Source organism: Camarhynchus parvulus, chromosome 5 (genome assembly GCF_901933205.1).
Source record: "Camarhynchus parvulus chromosome 5, STF_HiC, whole genome shotgun sequence".
Taxonomy (NCBI): Eukaryota; Metazoa; Chordata; class Aves; order Passeriformes; family Thraupidae; genus Camarhynchus; species Camarhynchus parvulus.
In genome coordinates, this window is record NC_044575.1 from 24980848 (window position 1) to 24998004 (window position 17157).

The following is a 17157-nucleotide window of genomic DNA, read 5'->3' on the forward strand; positions in this document are numbered from 1 at the left end:
TGAAGAATGAAAGCAAGTTGAATGAATGACTTAATGAGTTTGTTTAGGATCACTTTGTAGTTACCTTTATAACCTTTTGTCTCTCTGTGGTTTATTGTCTAGTGGTGATTTAGTCTGTGTGTGTGTGTGCACACGCAAAAGTGTGGGGATCGATGGTGTTTCTTGCTGCTGTCTTAGAGGAAGAGCATTCAGGTCTTTGGGATGCTGGGTCTATGTCATAAAACTTGTAAGAAATTTGGACTATTTGGAAAAGACTAAACTGAGTTCTGCATCTGCTGTGACTGTTGGATGATGATTACTTCTCCTGAAGCACCACTTTGCATCTTTGCAGCAGAAAGATGGCTCAGTGGTGTGTACCTGGATGAGCACATACGGGTTTGCTGGAGTTGTCTGTGCTGGTGACTGAGCAGCAGTGGCACGTGACAGGGACACCATGTTACAGCTGAAGGGCTTTCCTCTGTACTGGAACAGGAGGGGAAATGGCAGCAGGGTTGTTGGGGAGATGATGAAAGTCAGTGCTTGTGCTGCTCTCTTCAGTTTGCTTTCTCAATCTTTGGCCGATGTTCCTCTGTATCAATTCCCCTGAGGGATGTGGTCTCCTTTCTGGCTGACAGGACAAATATCTTGGGTGCTCAATATGCATATTGATGGACAGATGTGAAGAGCTTCTTAATTCCAGGACTCACGAAGGGCAAGATTCTGATAAAGTCTATTCTGTAAGAAGCTTATTCTTTGGGGCAGAGGGCAGGGAAGAGTGCAGAAAGGGATTGCCTAGTGCTGGGCAGTGAGTCTTGGCAGGGCGCAGGCAGGAAGCTTGAATGTCGCCTCCTGTACATACTGATTGCCTTGAGCGAAGGAGAGAATTCTCTTATGCTTTCTTTTGATTAATTTTTAAGCTTTCTTTAAAAATACTGTCCTTGGCCTCAAGCAGGAGAGAAGTACAGGAGTGGTGCAGCGTGATCTACGCAGTAGATAGCTGCTGAAATTTATGAGGGAGTAAGATTATTCCCAGTTCTGTTGCTAATTTGTTGCATGTTCAAGACATTTAACCTCAGTGCTTGTGTGGTATTGCCACCTAGTCCTATTATACTTGGTTGTAGATTGCCAGATGTGTAAGAGTACATGCTGCTGCCTGCTGTGAGTACAGGAGGGCTTTGTGTTTGTTGGGACTTCTTGAAAGTACTGTGAAACTAATAATAAATAGTTCAGACAATGTTTAGGGAAAAATGGAATACTAATCTCTTTACCTCCTGCCTCTTTCCATAGGGATGTTATCTGTGTGATAGATGCTTTGCTCTTACCCTGTCCTTCCTGTTGTATTTATTCCCATCTTAGCATCTTTTAAATTGCTGATAAGTAATTTTTTTAACATAATTTAAATCAGCTTACAACAAAACCATTTTCTCATTCCCTGGGGATTCAAGTATGTGCTTTCCCCCATAACATCACTGAAATCTTAGGGAGATGCATGCATGGGAGGACAAGGTGTCTTATCCTGGAGCAGTTCAGGAGTTACAGGCAACATCCTTCAGGTGACAGGAGAGGTGATCTCTGAGATACTTGCTCTGTGGAAGGAATCTGGGCATGAAAAGCTGGGGCTTTTACATACAGAGTCTCTTTAAGACACTACTTACAGTCTCTTTAAGACTTCCTACAGCTATGCTCTTCTCTAGAAGGCGTAGTGCTTTTATGACAATGTGAAGTGGGTAAGGTAGGGATGAGATATGGCAGTTGAAGACTTTTAGGGCAGAATGGCAGTGTAAATCACTGGTGAAGGATGAAAATTAATTGATTTGGCATGGGGTCATGGGTGAATAAAGAAATTACAAACAAATTATGTGTGTTGCCTCAGGCAGGCTGATCAAAAGGCTTTTTTTCATCCTGCGTAGCTCTGTGTGTTTCTACTCTTGGACTCAAGATGAACCAGAGTTCCCCCCCAAGCCTTGTCAAACAGTTCACAGATCCGTTTATACCAAAAATAAGCCCCAGAGAAGAAATTAAGGGGAAGGAGATTGTAACATGATGCTTTTCTTGAAGTGCTGAGATGTGGATTTCCTTCTGTGGCTCCCCTCAGCAGGGTTGACTGTGGGGAAGACGTTCTGCTACCTCTCTTTCTTCCCAGTGTCCAAGTTTAGCTTGAATGTATGTGTTGTTTATAGAGTTCAGCAGGAGGTGATTTAGGAGGGAGTCCTTGCCATGGCAGTATCAGTGTTAGCAGTGTTGTGTTATGGCCCCTATGTTTGACTGCTTCAGAATCAGGAATTATGTGGTGCTGCTACGGTTTCCTTGGAGCGTATGCCCGAGAAACTGTGGACTTTTAACTGTTGCCTGTTTGCATTTAGGAGCAGGCTCAGCTCAGGGCTGGGACCAAGAGGAGGGACTTCAGCAAAGCCACAGAGGGAGCAACCTTACCAGCCTGTGCCCATATTCCTATTTGGCTCTTTTTCTTGTCTGTTGCTTTTTGTGAGTGCTAAAGCCTGGGCAAAACAGAGGGGAAGGAGCCTTTCCTATCTGGGAAGTGATGATTAATGATGATGAACAGTGACCCTTATGCTGAGAGAACCATTTGTTCCTGCTTGATTTCAAACCCTTATATGAGTAACTGAAACTCTGCCCAAGGGAGCTATATTGTTTTGGTTTTTGGTTGGGTTTTTTTTTTTTCTGCTATGTCTTCTCACTGAAGCACTTTCTTTGCCTATATTCCGGGCCCCGTGCATGGATTTGGAGGAGACCAGATTGCCAGAAAGTGAGATTGCCAGAAAGTCAGAAGTTGCTTCCGCTGATCTCCAGTGTTGCAAGTTTGCATTTGTACCTAAAACTTGTATAGGTAGTTCTTGATGCAGGGGAAGGTGAATTGGCTTCATCTTCTACTACAAAGAAAAAAAATCACTGGACAAATTGCCCTTTACTTTCTTTATTCACCCATGACCCCATGCCAAATATATATAGGAGGGCAAAAGCATACCCTATGTAAAGTCTGGTATCTTGTCTGCTCTCTTTCCTTACGAAAAAGTAATGCACATTTGCGAAGTGGAAAAATCTGGTTCTTGTGAAGGAGTGATCCTGCAGAATTCCAGGTCCCAAGAGCTCAAGGAAGGGTTTCTTTGAAGCCTGCCCACACAGAGGTGTCTCTGTTATGTTCAATGGGGCTTAACTGCCTGTGGAGCTGGTCCGATTGACTCCATGTGCAGATGCTTAGTCTGGAACAAATCAGGACTGACTCTTTATGTACCAGGAATACCTGTAGCCTGTTTGATGTCACTTTTTCTTTTTGCATTCATTTCATGCATTCATTGTACAGTCTTCACAAACTTTGCTTATACCAACAAAAAAGAATTTTCCACATCAAAGTCACAATAGCATCATGACAACACTGACAATGGTGGACAATTTACACACATTTTTCCCTGTCCCTTCACCACACTTGTATCTCTGAAGCTCAGATTTTCTGAAAGTTTTGTCAAATCTCATTAAAGTCTGAGATGGTGTTGCTTTTACAGTGAGAATGATGACTGAATGGTAGAAGGAGGAGAAACTGCTGCTTGTCTTGCCTTTGGCTGGAGTTGGTAAGGTTACATGGACCTCTCCTCATCCCTGCAATATTTAGGAAGAAATTGAGCTTAATGTGCGGGTGGGGAAGAGAAAATTGGTGGTCCAGGCTGTTGTTAAATGAAGAAACAGAAGATTATTGAATGATGGCTAGGTTGTGCTGTAGAAGCTGGTAGGAAATTAATCCTCTACATGTCCTGTTTCAGGCTGCAGGAACACTTGCAGGTGTGTTCTGTTCTAAGTTCCCTCACTATGGTTGCTGGTAGAGGTGCTTTTAATAGCCTCCCACCCACTCCCTGGGGCTGTGCAATGGTATTTATGGCCTGCCTGGGACTGCCTTCCTTCAGGTGTATGAAGAAGAAGGCAGAGTGCAGATTCAGCACGTAGCCCCCGACAGCTGGGGCTGATGGGTCAGGAATGCAGCCCTGACAGCTGGAATTGGACTGAAGGCAGCCAGCCCGGTGAGGAGGCCAGGAGGGGAGAGCAGGCAAGAGAAGCTCTGTGGAGAGATGGACAAATGCACACACACTGTGGAAAGACAGCCTGTGGAGACCCTGGGTTGCTTGTGTTCTGTTTCTCCCACCTTCATCCCTGATTTGTTCTGTTTGTCCAAATGTCTGGATAATTTTTAATAAATGTGTGCACACCCCAGTTGCAACCCCTGTGCCACACACCTGGCAGAGCCATTAGAGCTGAGGCTCAGCACTTCCATTGGAATACCCCCATCCCACCTCTGCTTTTATGCAGGTTTATAAATGTAATGTAATGCTCCCCATAACTCAGTGATTCAAAACCTTTCAGCAAGTCAGTTTCTGCTCTTGCCACTCTTGTGCCAAGGAGTGCCATTCATAACTTGTGTTGTAAGAGATTGTTCCCTGATGATCTTAATGTGGTTATCTTGAAATCAAATTGCATCAAATTGGCAACTGCTTGTGTCATACTATGATGGTCTGGTCAGGTGTTTTTCTGTTTTGTTTTGTGTTTTTTTTTCCTCTTTCACTTTATTTTTTTAAATTGGTTAATTGTGAGGGCTTGCTCATAGTTCTCAATCCTTTTTCCCACGGATACTGCCTTTAAACTGGGTATTGGCTGGAAACACCTTAAATATCAGAACATATCTGTGTAGTGGATTGCATGAAACCAGTTTCATGGTCTGGCAGTAGTTCCTGGAGGGTCAATTGGGCAGTTGGTGTGGGTGTGCAATGGTGGCAGTGGGCAAGGCTTAGGAAGCTTTCAGCAAGAGAAATGGAGACTGCTCTGTCAGCCAGAGACCTCCTGAATGGGTTGTGTGTTGGAGCTTGGCTTGCTACTGTTGCCTTCTGCAGGTGGAATATTTTCAGTCTCCAGGCTTATCAAGACATTACTCTTTCCTAGCACTGGTTGCTGAAGGAAGGAAGACTGGCTGGAGAAGGAGAGGATAAAAAAACCTCTTAAAAATATAAAATACTTACATGTAAAAGAAATTTAGAAGTGCATATTCTGTATTCATATACAAAAGCAGGGGAGCACATTGGTTAGGTGAGGGGCAGAAACTAACTATGGAGCTGAGTAGTTTTGTTGTTTGTGTGCTTTTGTAAGTCAAAGACCTCCTGCAGTTAATTCTATCCACCCATCTTCAGCCCTTCCCCTGCCAGACCAACAATAAAAACCCTAACTCCCCCCCTCCAAAAAAAAAATCAGGCAGGGGAACCTGGTCCAAAGCCAGAACTTTGCATGTTAAGCTGAAGTGCAAAATGACTATTTCACAGCTGTGTTATAAAGCCCTGAAATGAAGGCTTTGCAGTGGAAATGCTGACAGCCCCTTAAGTAGAACAGTATGCTGTAATTAGTGCTCTGTGTTTTATGTGCCAAACGAAGCTCAGCAGAACTAAATGTAAAACTTCAAGCCTTTGTTTTTCTGCAGCAGTAACAGGCCATCAGACAGTGTGTTCAGACGATGGATTAGTGCCTACAACGTGTGCACTGCTCCCTGGAGGTTGGACGTGCTTTTTTGCGGTGGGGCTCAGGGGCAGCAGCAGGGATGTACAAACAGGGCCAGCTGTGAGATTTGGCGCTCTGTATTGAATTTCACTTATGTAAGATAGACAGCTTTCTTAAATGCTGACGCTGACAATGTACAGCTACATTTTCAGCATTTTCACGTATTGCATGCCAGAGTGCATTGATACAACTTTGCTGTGTAGCAGCATGGAAAACATGTTGGAGTGCATGCAGAGGTGCTGAAAACTCTGGGAGCAGAATGTAGAGAGACAGACATGCAAACAACGGTGCTATTGTGAAACTCAAGCCAGATGTTGGAGCTCCCTGTGTCAGTGTATTGGACCAAAGAGAGTTGGGGTCTCAAGACTGGGGTCTCAGGTTGATCAGTAAAGGCTTTTTTTTTTTTTTTTTTTTTTTTTTTTTTTTTTTTTTTTTAATAAGACAATAGCCCAGAGGATTATGTAGCCGCTTCCCCCACATTGTTACTTAGTTACAACTGATTAAGTGCTAGGGAAGGCTTTTCGAAGTAGCCCTCATGGGTCGTGTATCTCAGGGATTTCTGTGTCCTTTGCTTTTTCAGGAGCCCGTGCCTTTGCACATGCATTGTTAATATGCCTATTTTCAAGCAGGAGAGGGATGAGGGCAGGCACATTGTGCAGTGGATGGTAGATGAACTCTGATGGATGTTGTCTTGTCATGCTGACTCTATGCCGCCACTTAATTAAATGGCTTTGAGTGTTAACTGTGTTATACATAGGCCCATGGGAAGGCTTTTAAAATAGAACTTGTCTGCTTGTGGACATTTACTGAAGTAGCCATTCTGGAGTGGATTGAAATAGCTGTGCTGCAAGAACTCTCTCTGAGGATGCTCTTGATCATAAAAATTCACAATGGCATGGAGAGAAAGGGGCACGTTGAAATCAAACTACTAATTCAAGAATAGGATTTCCCATTCTATAGGGCAGCATACAGGACAGAATGGGGATATGTTTCCAAATGCAAAGCAGCAGCAGGTCTTACCTGTGACTTTGTTGATCAGGGTGACCTCTTTGTCGTTCTCTGTAAAGGATCTTAGATGTCAGAAAGGCAGATTGAGAGTAAGGGAAAAAATGGAAAACAAAACAGACTGTATTATCCTGCTCTGTAAACACTTGCTGTGGCCATGCCTGGAAAGCTCCATGTGGTCTTGGTGTTTGCCCTTTTTCTCAGGAAGAATGTAGGGAACATAGAAGGGGCTTCACAGAAGAGCTGATAAAGGATATGAAATGTCTATCAGAAGAGCCATAAAGTGACTTCAAGAAGACTCTTGTACTTGGAACACAGATGACTTGAGATGATAGTATAGCTCCTTACAAAATCACGAACCACCTGACGGTGATGGATAGGGACTGACTGTTCACTGTCTATTCCCATACAAAGATTGAGGCATGTCAAATAAAACTATTAGAAGCGAGGTTAAAAAAAAAAGACAGATGGTTCATCTTGCAATATACCAGACTGGTGGAGTTCCTTGCCAAAAGATGTGGTGAATGCTAAGCTTTTATAGACAAAGTGGATATGCTCATGGTGGAGAACTCTACTGAAATAAGTTAAAAATGGAGAATATCTATGTTGAGACTGGAAGTCTGACAGGATGTGAGAAAGAATCAAATTTGTTTTCCTTGATCTTAACCTTTATCCATACATTTCTTTATACCATTCTTTCTGACTTTCCTCCTTTGCATTTGGCTGCAAATGGAAAAAGAAACCAGGAGTAGAGATTGGTCTCTGATCCAAGGTGGCTGATCTCCTGAAGTCTGAAACAGACATATCTGCTTGCTGGACATGGTTTTCTCAGGCTGTAGACTCCTGTTAAAGCTGTAGGTACTGGAGTGTGTGGGCAGCCCTGTACAGTAACATCAGTTGTCTCCACTTGGTTGTCATTTTGAGCACTGGAGAGTAACACAGATCCTTTCAAATACTTTGCTTTTTTTTGTTTCAATGCTTAAATAAATTGTGCTTGTAGTGAACAACGAGAATTTGGGCCCAAAAGAGAATGAAGATAGCGTAAGAAGGCAGGAGGTGAGATAATCAAGTCAGAAAACTCTAATTTCTTTAGCATATGAGTGTGAGGATGAGGAGCTCAAATACTGTTGAACTCCTAACTTAGTCTTTTGCTGGCCTGGGGAGAATGGTGGCGTGAGTGGCAGCAGGCTATTATTCAGCCTGCAGTCAAAACTCTTTGAGGGATGCCTGGTAGCCTAAAGCCTAAAGATGGCTTTCTCTTGAAAATGTCTCTCTCTTTTAAGGTGAAGGCAGACCTCAGAAATCTGCTGTTGTGCAAACAGGCACAGATACAGGAGCTCCTACCCAGGGGTTCAGTAGTGAAACAGTGCAGCTGTAGGCAGAGTGCCTGTGACAGGTCAGGCAGGACTGTCAGTGTGACGAACTGTCCCTTTTGGTGCCCGTTCTGGTGGAAGTCATTGCTATGCTGGGTGTGTTTGCTACTGCTTTCTAACAGAGTCCTGGCTGGATGTGCAGGCCACAGTGCTCCTGTGCTCCCCTGTGGCTTTGCAAGTGTAGATGGTCCCAAAGGAATGCAAATGATGGGAAAGAGGAAACTGTTTGCAGGTGGGGGTTAAGTTGGGCTGATCCTTCAAGGATTTCTGTGTTGTCCTCATGGCATATGGAAGCAATTGTTTGTGATAACTTCCTCAAAACAACAGAAAGAGCACATGCAAGTAAGAAACTCACTCTGAGACCTGAGTGCAGCTGGTCAGACATGGAGTTTTCTGTAAAGCCAGACAAGGCTGGCTGGGGCTATTCAGATCAGTCTTTCTGAAATGATTATCTGCACCTCAGTAGGAAGGCAGAGATGATATGGCTTCTTTCCCCAAGCATGGGATTGCCCCATGCGCTGTGTGGGACTGTGCCTGATGGAAACAAGGGCTGCTGCCAGATATGCCCTTTGACTTCAGGTGGGATTGGGCTGCAGTGAGACCTCTCTTTCTGGGAAGGCCCAGCTGCTGTGAATACCTTTTGGTGCCTTGAGTCCTGCAATTCAGGACTGTGCTGGTTTGGCCCTACCTATATGATGGTGTTGGGATTTGATATGGAAGGAACAGGGTAAGGGATCTGCTTAGGCGCAAAAATTTCTTTACACACATTTGTGCAGTCCCAAGTCACCCAATTTAGATTTAAGCCTGTAAAATGGCTGAATATCAGATTTTGCAAGACAGGTGTTAGCTACACAGGTTCTGATGCCTAAGAGTGTATATTGAGTGTTGAAATTTGAGTAAAAGTTGACCTTAAAGGAAAGGAGATGGGATGGTTTCAGATAGCAAAGTGGCAGTGCAAAATGAGCTGAAGAAGTGTTTTGTGTGTGGATCAATTCAACAGCTCTTGCAAGTTGCACAGAGAACGTTGACTGAAAGTGCCAAATGCTATTAATAGAAGCCTCAAGATGAAGTAACAAATGCAGCTTGTCAGCCTCCTCTGCTGCCTCTAATTTAGTACAAATGACAGGTTTAATCACGCATTGTTTCCAGGTTTGGATGGGGATGTTGAGGTGGCCCATTAGTTGCCTATGAAGGCCTGAGCAAGCAGTGACATGTCTGACAACTGCAACATTCAAACTGGGCAAACACAGGAGCTATTGGTAATGAACAGTGTCTCAAATCTGCAGGTCCTGTGGCTAGCTCAGATCAGACTTGGGAAGATGTGCCAAATAATGTATTTCGGACTGGGATGTGCTTAAGTACTACTTGGGCGCATTGTATGAATGGCAGTGTTTATGGCTGTGTAGGGCTGGGAGACTGCCCTTACCACAGGAGGAAGTGGTAACTTCAGAGGTGGATAACACAGACCTGTATCAACTGATCTGCCCTTTGCTGACAAATCTTAATTCCAGATTAGGAAGTTGAAGTTGATGTGTTTTTGCCCTAATTAACCATATTAAGAATTAATTTGTTTTAGCTGGCAAATTGAGAAGAATCCGGTTCATACTGTGTTGTTCTCTATTGTTTTTTCTCTCTGAAATGTTTTTAATTCTCAAGTTTTGTGACAAAGTGACTATTTCTTGCTTAGAGATAGTCTAAGCAGACTGTCACCTGGTCTGGAAGCTGGTAATGGGGAAAAAACTGGTGTATTGTGGGCAGGTTGGTGGAAGTGGAGCTCACAAATCTCATAAGATCACATTTGGTTACATTTTAAATTTATATGCATACTTTTTGATGCAAGTTGGTTTAATACTCAAATATTATCAAGTGGAGGTGCTGTCTTTGGGTAGGCTTTGTGAGGTTGCCTTTCAAGTTCATTACACTAGAAAGTTTATGAAGTTAAGACTGGAAGCAAAAGAGGGGAAGCCTTTTTTAGAAAGTTAGTTGTGAATCTTCAGTCTTAGAGACAGTTATCTATTTCCGTAGCACTTTTTCTGTCAATATCAGAGGTATGGCCTTGACAGTTGTCTTTTTCTAAAGGAACAGACGGTCTCTTAGAGGCCAGAAGATAGTCAACTGGCAGTAAAATAATTAGACTGGAAGACTGAGCTACTCCTTTTATGTCAAGCTGTGTGCTGACCATAGGAGAAAGGTAGACTTTTCACATCCTAGCATTGCCACAAAAAGTCTCTTGGCAAAGCAGCAGGGGACCTACACTGACTTTAGAGTGAGGGAGGCAGCTGTAAGGGTGACATTTTGGTATTGGTGAGGTGAGGGTGTCACGACAAATCAGGTAGTGTTCCTGTTTGGTTTCTCTTCTTCTTAAAGACTTGTAGGTAGGGGTCAGATTGGGCTTTGGATGTGCAGCTAGATTGATCCAGTTGCCAGAGAAAGGGTATGTTTGTTTTAGGGGTTTTTTTCCTGAATTTGGTCTGGTCTTCCTGTGGGTTTCCCCAGGCTGGCCATCAGAAAACAAGCAGAAAATTACAAGTAGAACATGGTTTTCTGCTGGTTTGGCCTTCTGGATATGTAATTGCCATGCCAGGGCTGTCTTGAGTGAGGGAAATGGAGGGGGATATCACTGGGCTGAGTAGGATGAGGGAGGAAGGAACTGTCCCCTCCAAGACAGGTTCCTGTAAGGTCAGCTCAGCTGTGGTGTAAGGCTGCACACTGAGAGGCTCAGTAAATGTCCTTGCAGAGCAAAAACATACCTGTTGGTGAAAGTAGGTTGCTGAATTGCTGCTGAATATCTGCATGGCCAAGGTCAAGCAGTGCCTTTTAGGATAGTGGCAATTACAGCCAGACTGAGCTAAAGCCTGCAAAGAGCAGTGTAATCACAGCATTGCTAAATTGATGTTTGCTGACAGAATCAAGTAATTGGTGCCTTATCTAGATGGAACTACTTGAATGGCACATGTCTCTTCCACTTCCTCCTTTGCTGCCAAGAGTGCATTTTCTGTATTAATTCAAACCTTTTCTAGTTTGGGAGCTGCTGATATTAGCCAGATTCTCAGCAGCAGAAGCAGTGAGTTCTTTCTGCGTGTTTTTGAGCTGCTTTAAAAAGATTTGTTTTGAAGTATTGTTAACAAATCTGGAAGAGTAGATATCCTCCTGGCCTTTCCTACTTGTCTCCCCAACCTTGTTCCAATATTAAGTTGAAACAAATCTAGTTCCTTTCTTTATCAATGGATTTGTAACCACATTTTTATTTGCATGTTCTTTCTTAACAAAAATCCAGTGAAGTTTTGTAAAAGCCATGTTTTCAGAGATTCTCAGTTTGCAAGGGAAGGGGAGAATTTGGTGGGTTCTCATAATGTCTTAAAGTACCTGGGGTATATTATTAATAAGAGGGGAAAAAAAGACCAAGTTGTTCCAGAGACTGGAAAATTAAATTTTCCACTTTCCATGTCACTGTTTGAAGGCAGGCCAAATTTGAACTAACTGAAAGCGTGGATGGCTCATGTTAAGTGGTGGCACCTCAGCCCTGTTTTACCTGCTGAATCAAGGTGGTTCTCTGTGTGGGGTTATTTCTGGCCCCTTATCTAGTGACCTGAGCCTTGAGCTCCGTGAGACCTTGTGTCTCACCCTGCAGCCAAACTCCTCAGGTCTGGTAAGGTGTGTGGTCAGGGTGGCGTGGGAAACCTGCCCCACCCCTGCCCTTTGTGCTCCACCTCGGTATAAATGCAAGATGTTCATCTTCAGGGCAGCTATTAAAGTCAGTAGTAATTATTACAATAGTAACTTCTGATGCTGTGTCCATGCCCCTAAGGCCATAACCAAATATGACTTAGATGATGATAATTAAAAACAGAAGACTGTGACCCAGTAAAATCCTTGAGTTTGGCGCAGACAGCAATGCTGAGGAGGAATGTATGCATCAAATATATAATAAATAAAATGAAGCTGTGCAAATGTAAAGGAAAGAGAATAATTTTGTGTCGGTCAAAATAACCCCAGGGCTGAGAACTGCTTTGTGCTCAGGGGTTGAGTCCTTTCATGCCACAAACCCGATTTTGTGCAGTGTAATCCCACTGCAGCCTTTTGCTTTGGGGTAATCGCTGAATCTCCCTGGCCTTCCCTGCCAGGGAGTGCTCCTGAAACATTGTGTCATGTCCATTTGTCACTCCTCTTTTCGTCTTTCCCATTTTGGTGCTTTTTTTTTTTTTTTCCTTTTATCAGCTTCTCACCACAGAGGCCTTTATATCTTCCAAGTAGCTCTTCCCACTTGCATTTCTTTTCTTTTCTTAAAAATAGTGGAGATATTCGCCTGAGGGGAGTGTGGGGACATTTAGATAACAGTCTCTTGCAAGGGTCATTGGTATGCAGCAGGCTTGTGAACGTTTATGGTGTTCTGTCTCACACTTCTGGCCAGGGATACCCTCGACCATTAGTTGTGATTTCCACCTCCAGCACCATAGGAAAAATGGACTATTCAGTTCCTAGGGATACAAGGCTGAGACCAGGCTGAACCACTTACTACTGGATGGAGGCAACAAAGAGAATGTGTCAACCTGGAAACTACTTTCAGGAAAGAGCCAAGCTCTAGTGACAGTGATATGTTGCTCTTACTGGAAGAATGGGAATCTGTGGCCAATGAATGTGCATCCCAGCTTTTCACCAGTACCATCTGCTGCTTGCAACCCTCTGTTTGCAATGCTCTGGCATAGAGAAAGTAATAAGTGGGTCAATAATGCCTTCTCTGTACCCCAGCAGTATTTTCCTGTTCCTATACTGAAAGTTGAATGGGGTTGCTTTTGTACCTGGTGCTTCTCAGTGGATTTCTAGGAACCAGTGTGAACCAGACCGTCAGCATCTGGGTCTGTTTGAACTGCACTCACATTTCATGATATTTCCTGTTTTCTTTCTTGTATGCTCTAGGTGACTTTGGAGAAGGTGTTGGGCATAACCGTGTCAGGAGGCAGAGGACTAGCCTGCGACCCCAGAACTGGCCTTGTTGCTTATCCAGCAGGGTGAGTCACTAACCACATTCCTCAAAGCTAAAATAAACCATGACTGATGCATTAACATAAAGATTCAGGGTGTTTCCACTATCATCTTCTATAGGAAGCCTATTTACTGCTCTTTAAACACCAGAGAATGATGAGACTCAGCACTGTTAGTTTAATTGGCAGGGGAGAAGGGTTGCATTATCAAATTTTAATGAGGTCCCTTTCAATGGAACTAATCTCATTCCTCTTGCTCTAAGCTGGGAGTTAAATACATTTTGTGGACTTTTCACTGTGTCCTGTAGTATGATGAACATAGGCATAACTCAGTGTGATTCTCAATCCAATAAAAACCTAATGGAGCAAATGATTCTTTCAATGAATTGACAGAAGCCTTCTTGTAGATGCCCTGCAATTTATGACTTGCCAAGTTCCTCAGCTAAATGTGAGGAAATATTTCAGGCTAACAGCCTGAACCTGCTTATATGTGGGTTCTTTGGAGTGAAACACATCTGTCAATTTTAGTCTAAGTTCAAATAGAGGTATCCAGAAGGAGACTTTGATGGAAAGCAAAAGAGCTACCTACAGGGACGTGGGTGAGGGCTGGAGAGGTCTGCTGCAATGCAGGAATCAGTATGAGTTTGGCTCTCCTTTGAGCTTTTTCTGCTGTCAGCAAGCTAAAAGAGAAGACAAAGGACATGACTCCAAGTCATATTGCATGGACATACTCTTAAGACATGAAAGCTGGAATTAGAAGACAAGAACTTCCACATTGGTTGTAGATGATGTTTCAAGGGTACCATGAGTGTGCTAGCAGCATTTAAAGATTCTGTGTTTGTGGCTAAAATGAGAGATGGAGTCAGTGAAACTGGCTAGAAATTTTTGCTTGTCCTGGCGATATCCTAATTCACCAAATCACAACATTGCTGTGGTTGGGGGAGCCTCTTGAGATCATCTAGTCAACCCTTGTGCTCAGTCAGGCTCACCTGTAGCAGGTTGCCCAGGACTACGGCCAGACAGCCTTTGAATATCTCCAGAGATGGAGATGCCACCATCTCTGGGCACCATGTTCCAGTGTTTGACTACTCTCATAGTAATACTAACAAAATAAAAACATAAAAATAAAGGGTTTAAAAAAATTTTATGCTTTAATTTATGCCTATTGCCTCTTTTTCTGTCAGTGGACAGTCTGTTAACCTGCAGACAATTTGAGGTCCACATCATTGTTCAACAGCATCTCTTATGCTTGAACTCTTTGGAGCCAGGCAAATATGTTCTGGTGTGTTTTGCCTCTTCCTGTGTATCTTTTCTGATACTGAATATGTTCACACTTCAAGTCAGCAAAGAGAGAAGAAAATGGGTGCAGTAAACTCATTTTGGGCTCTTGCATAGCTGAAGGTATGTTAGCTTTGTTAATAGCAATGTCCTTTGATGAGCATGCCTGACATTGATTTAATCAAGTGTGAGTACACCTGGGGTTTCTTTTGGCTAATTAAAAGGTTATGTGATTCCTTAGGGCTTTACAGGGGAATTCTTGTCCTTACTTGTTGGTGGCAACATTTCATGGCCTGGGCAGGAATATACTAGAAGTGTGTTCTAAAAGTTTAAAGGCTTGTATAACTTGCTGCTTTTATGCCATGGCTGGCCTGATACTGTTGTGATTTGCTGCAGTCATACAGACTCAACCTAACAATCTAATCATCTTGTTCAGTTTGGGTTTTGTTGGTTTTTGTGGTGTTTTTTAGTTTGGTTGGTTGTTTTTGTGGTTTTTTTTTTCCATTGTGATTTGCAGTGAATGTCTCTTGATTTGGAAGAATCCTGGCCTTTCTGGTACACTGGCTTCATTTGTGTATTTTTGTTTCTATTTGAATTAAACAGACTCACAGAACAGGTAGGGCTGGAAGGGATCACACTGGGTCATTCTGTGCAACCTCCCTGCTCAAGCAGGGTCATCCTAGAGCACATGGCACAGGATTACATCCAGATGGTTCTTGAATATCTCCAGTGAGGGTGACTCCACAGCCTCTCTGAGCAACCTGTTCAGTAAAGAACTGAACTGTCACCTGCACAGTAAAAAAGCTTTTCCTCATATTCAGGTAGAACTTCCTGTGCATCAGTTTCTGCCCTTTGCCTCTTGTCCTGTTGCTGGGCACCACTGAGAAGAGCCTGGCTCCTCAAGGGAGGGTGTCCACTCTGACACCCTCCCTTGAGACACTGATAGACATTGATGAGGTCCCCTCTCCATTCCATTGTTTCTTCTCAAGGCTGAGCAGGCCCAGCTTCCTCAGCCTTTCCTGGTAAGAGAGATGCTCCAGTCTCTTAATTATCTTCCTAGCCCTTTGCTGGACCCACTCCAGGAGCTCCACGTCTCTCTTGTACTGAGGAATCCAGAACTGGACACAGCACTCCAGATATGCCCTCACCAGGGCTGAGCAGAAGGGCAGGATCACCTCCCTGGACCTGCTGGCAGTGCTCTTCCTGATGAACTCCAGGTTCCCACTGGTGTTCTTGGCCACAAGGGCACTGCTGGCTCAGTTGTTGTCCACCAGAACCCCCAGGTTCCTCCTCTCCTGGCAGAGCTGCTCTCCAGCAGGTTGGCCCCCAGCCTGTGCTGCTGCCTGGGGTTGTTCTTCCCAGGTGCAGGACCCTGCATGTGCCTTTGTTGGATTCCTGACAGTTCTTCCCTGCCCATCTCTCCAGCCTGTTGAGGTCCTTCTCAAGGGCTGCACAGCCCTCTGGGGTATCAGCCACTCCTCCCAGCTTTGTGTCATCAGTGAACTATCCACGTCACTGATGGACAAGTTAAACAACTTGTTGAACCTTAGGGGACAGCACTGGTGACAGGACTCCAACCAGACCCTGTGACAGTGATTATGACCATCTGGGTTCTGTTGCTCAGACAGAACTGTGCATTTACTGGACACCAAACTATTTACATGAGTCTGATGTAGCAGACTGGGCATGGCTCATGCACAGTTGTTTCATGACCTGTGCATCAACTTGGTCATCCTCAGTTGTAGTGCAGTGATTTCCCCATCCCACTGCTCGTGCAGGGAGGTTTTGCAATGCTGGCATGCAGATGCTTTGCTCCTCCATTCCCATCCCTAAAAGCTGAATTTATGTAGCAATGCTGTATTTTTCCTAAGAACACTTTCAACATACCTAGATCGATTTGGTTGAGATCAAAACAATTGCCCCAGGCACTGTGACTTCATCCAAATCAGGTATACAAGCAACTATGTGAATGAGCTTTGGCATTCTTTGAGCATAATCTTAATTTGAGTCTCTGGTTTACCTAAAATATTTTTTTTTAAATGTGATTGTTTTTCTGAGTTTTCACTTTCCTGGAGTTTCTGAATCTCCCGGGAAGTTTCTTAAACTGATGAAAGAAGCAATTCCCAATGCAACAAACTCATTCCAACTCCACTGTTGTGCCAAAGAGCTGAGTGTTACATTATTTTTTCCTTTTCTTCCCAATGGCTTTTGCACATATTATCCTTTCACTGCTTTGACCCTAATGGGTGTCCCTCTCTGGCAGTGTGAGACAGCAGCTGTGCTGATCCCGGTATGTTTTTTGTGGGATGCTTGTGTTATAGGAGACCTTTTCTTCATGTCAGCGGTAAAGGGCTAAAGGCACTGAGTGCTGCAGATATTCCAGGCTACCACTTTGATGTAAGGCTCTTGTCTTGGGAGATAAGACAACATAAAGAGAGAAAATTGTATCCTCTGCAAAGGTCTTGCATCTGCTGCCTGCCTTCACCTGTTTTTATATTGGCGAGTGAAACAAACCCAAAGTTGCTTAATTGAATCTTTGATTGGGTTTTGCAGTGAGTAACAAAGTTGTCCTTGTGAGGGAAGTACAGAAATGTACCATTATTTTTACCTCTTGTGGTAGGACCATTGCTCTGGCCTTCTTTTGTTTCAATTCCCCTGCTTTGCGTTTTCCCTACTCTTCTCAATTTATTCTCTTTTGAGTTTTTTTTTTTTCAGTAGCTAGTTGAGGCTCTGTTTCCTAGAAACAAGAAGAGAAACAAAACCAAGAAAATCCTCTGAGGATGACTAACATTAAAAAGGAAAAAATGGGTGTGTGAAATGTCTATCATTTAAATTCTAGACCGGCTGCTAAGATAGTTTTAGTCAGCTTATCTGGTTTTGGTGATTTGTTTACTAGTTTTTTTTTAAGCCTTGTAGGTTGGTGTGACTGATTGATTGATTTTACTTCTCATTGTTCTTTTCTTGACTCTCAGCTGATCCTCATAGCTGGT

General features: G+C 43.5%; 1 protein-coding gene across 5 annotated transcripts in view; it reads left to right on the forward strand.

Annotated features, from left to right (window-relative positions):
• The window catches only part of MAPKBP1 (mitogen-activated protein kinase binding protein 1), a 101171-nt gene that overhangs the window by 16417 nt on the left and 67597 nt on the right, over positions 1–17157 (forward strand). For all 5 annotated transcript variants that reach the window (XM_030948691.1, XM_030948689.1, XM_030948688.1 and 2 more), the window contains exon 3: positions 12825–12916. In XM_030948691.1, the coding sequence (XP_030804551.1) occupies positions 12825–12916 (92 nt within the window). The remainder of the gene's footprint in view (positions 1–12824; positions 12917–17157) is intronic.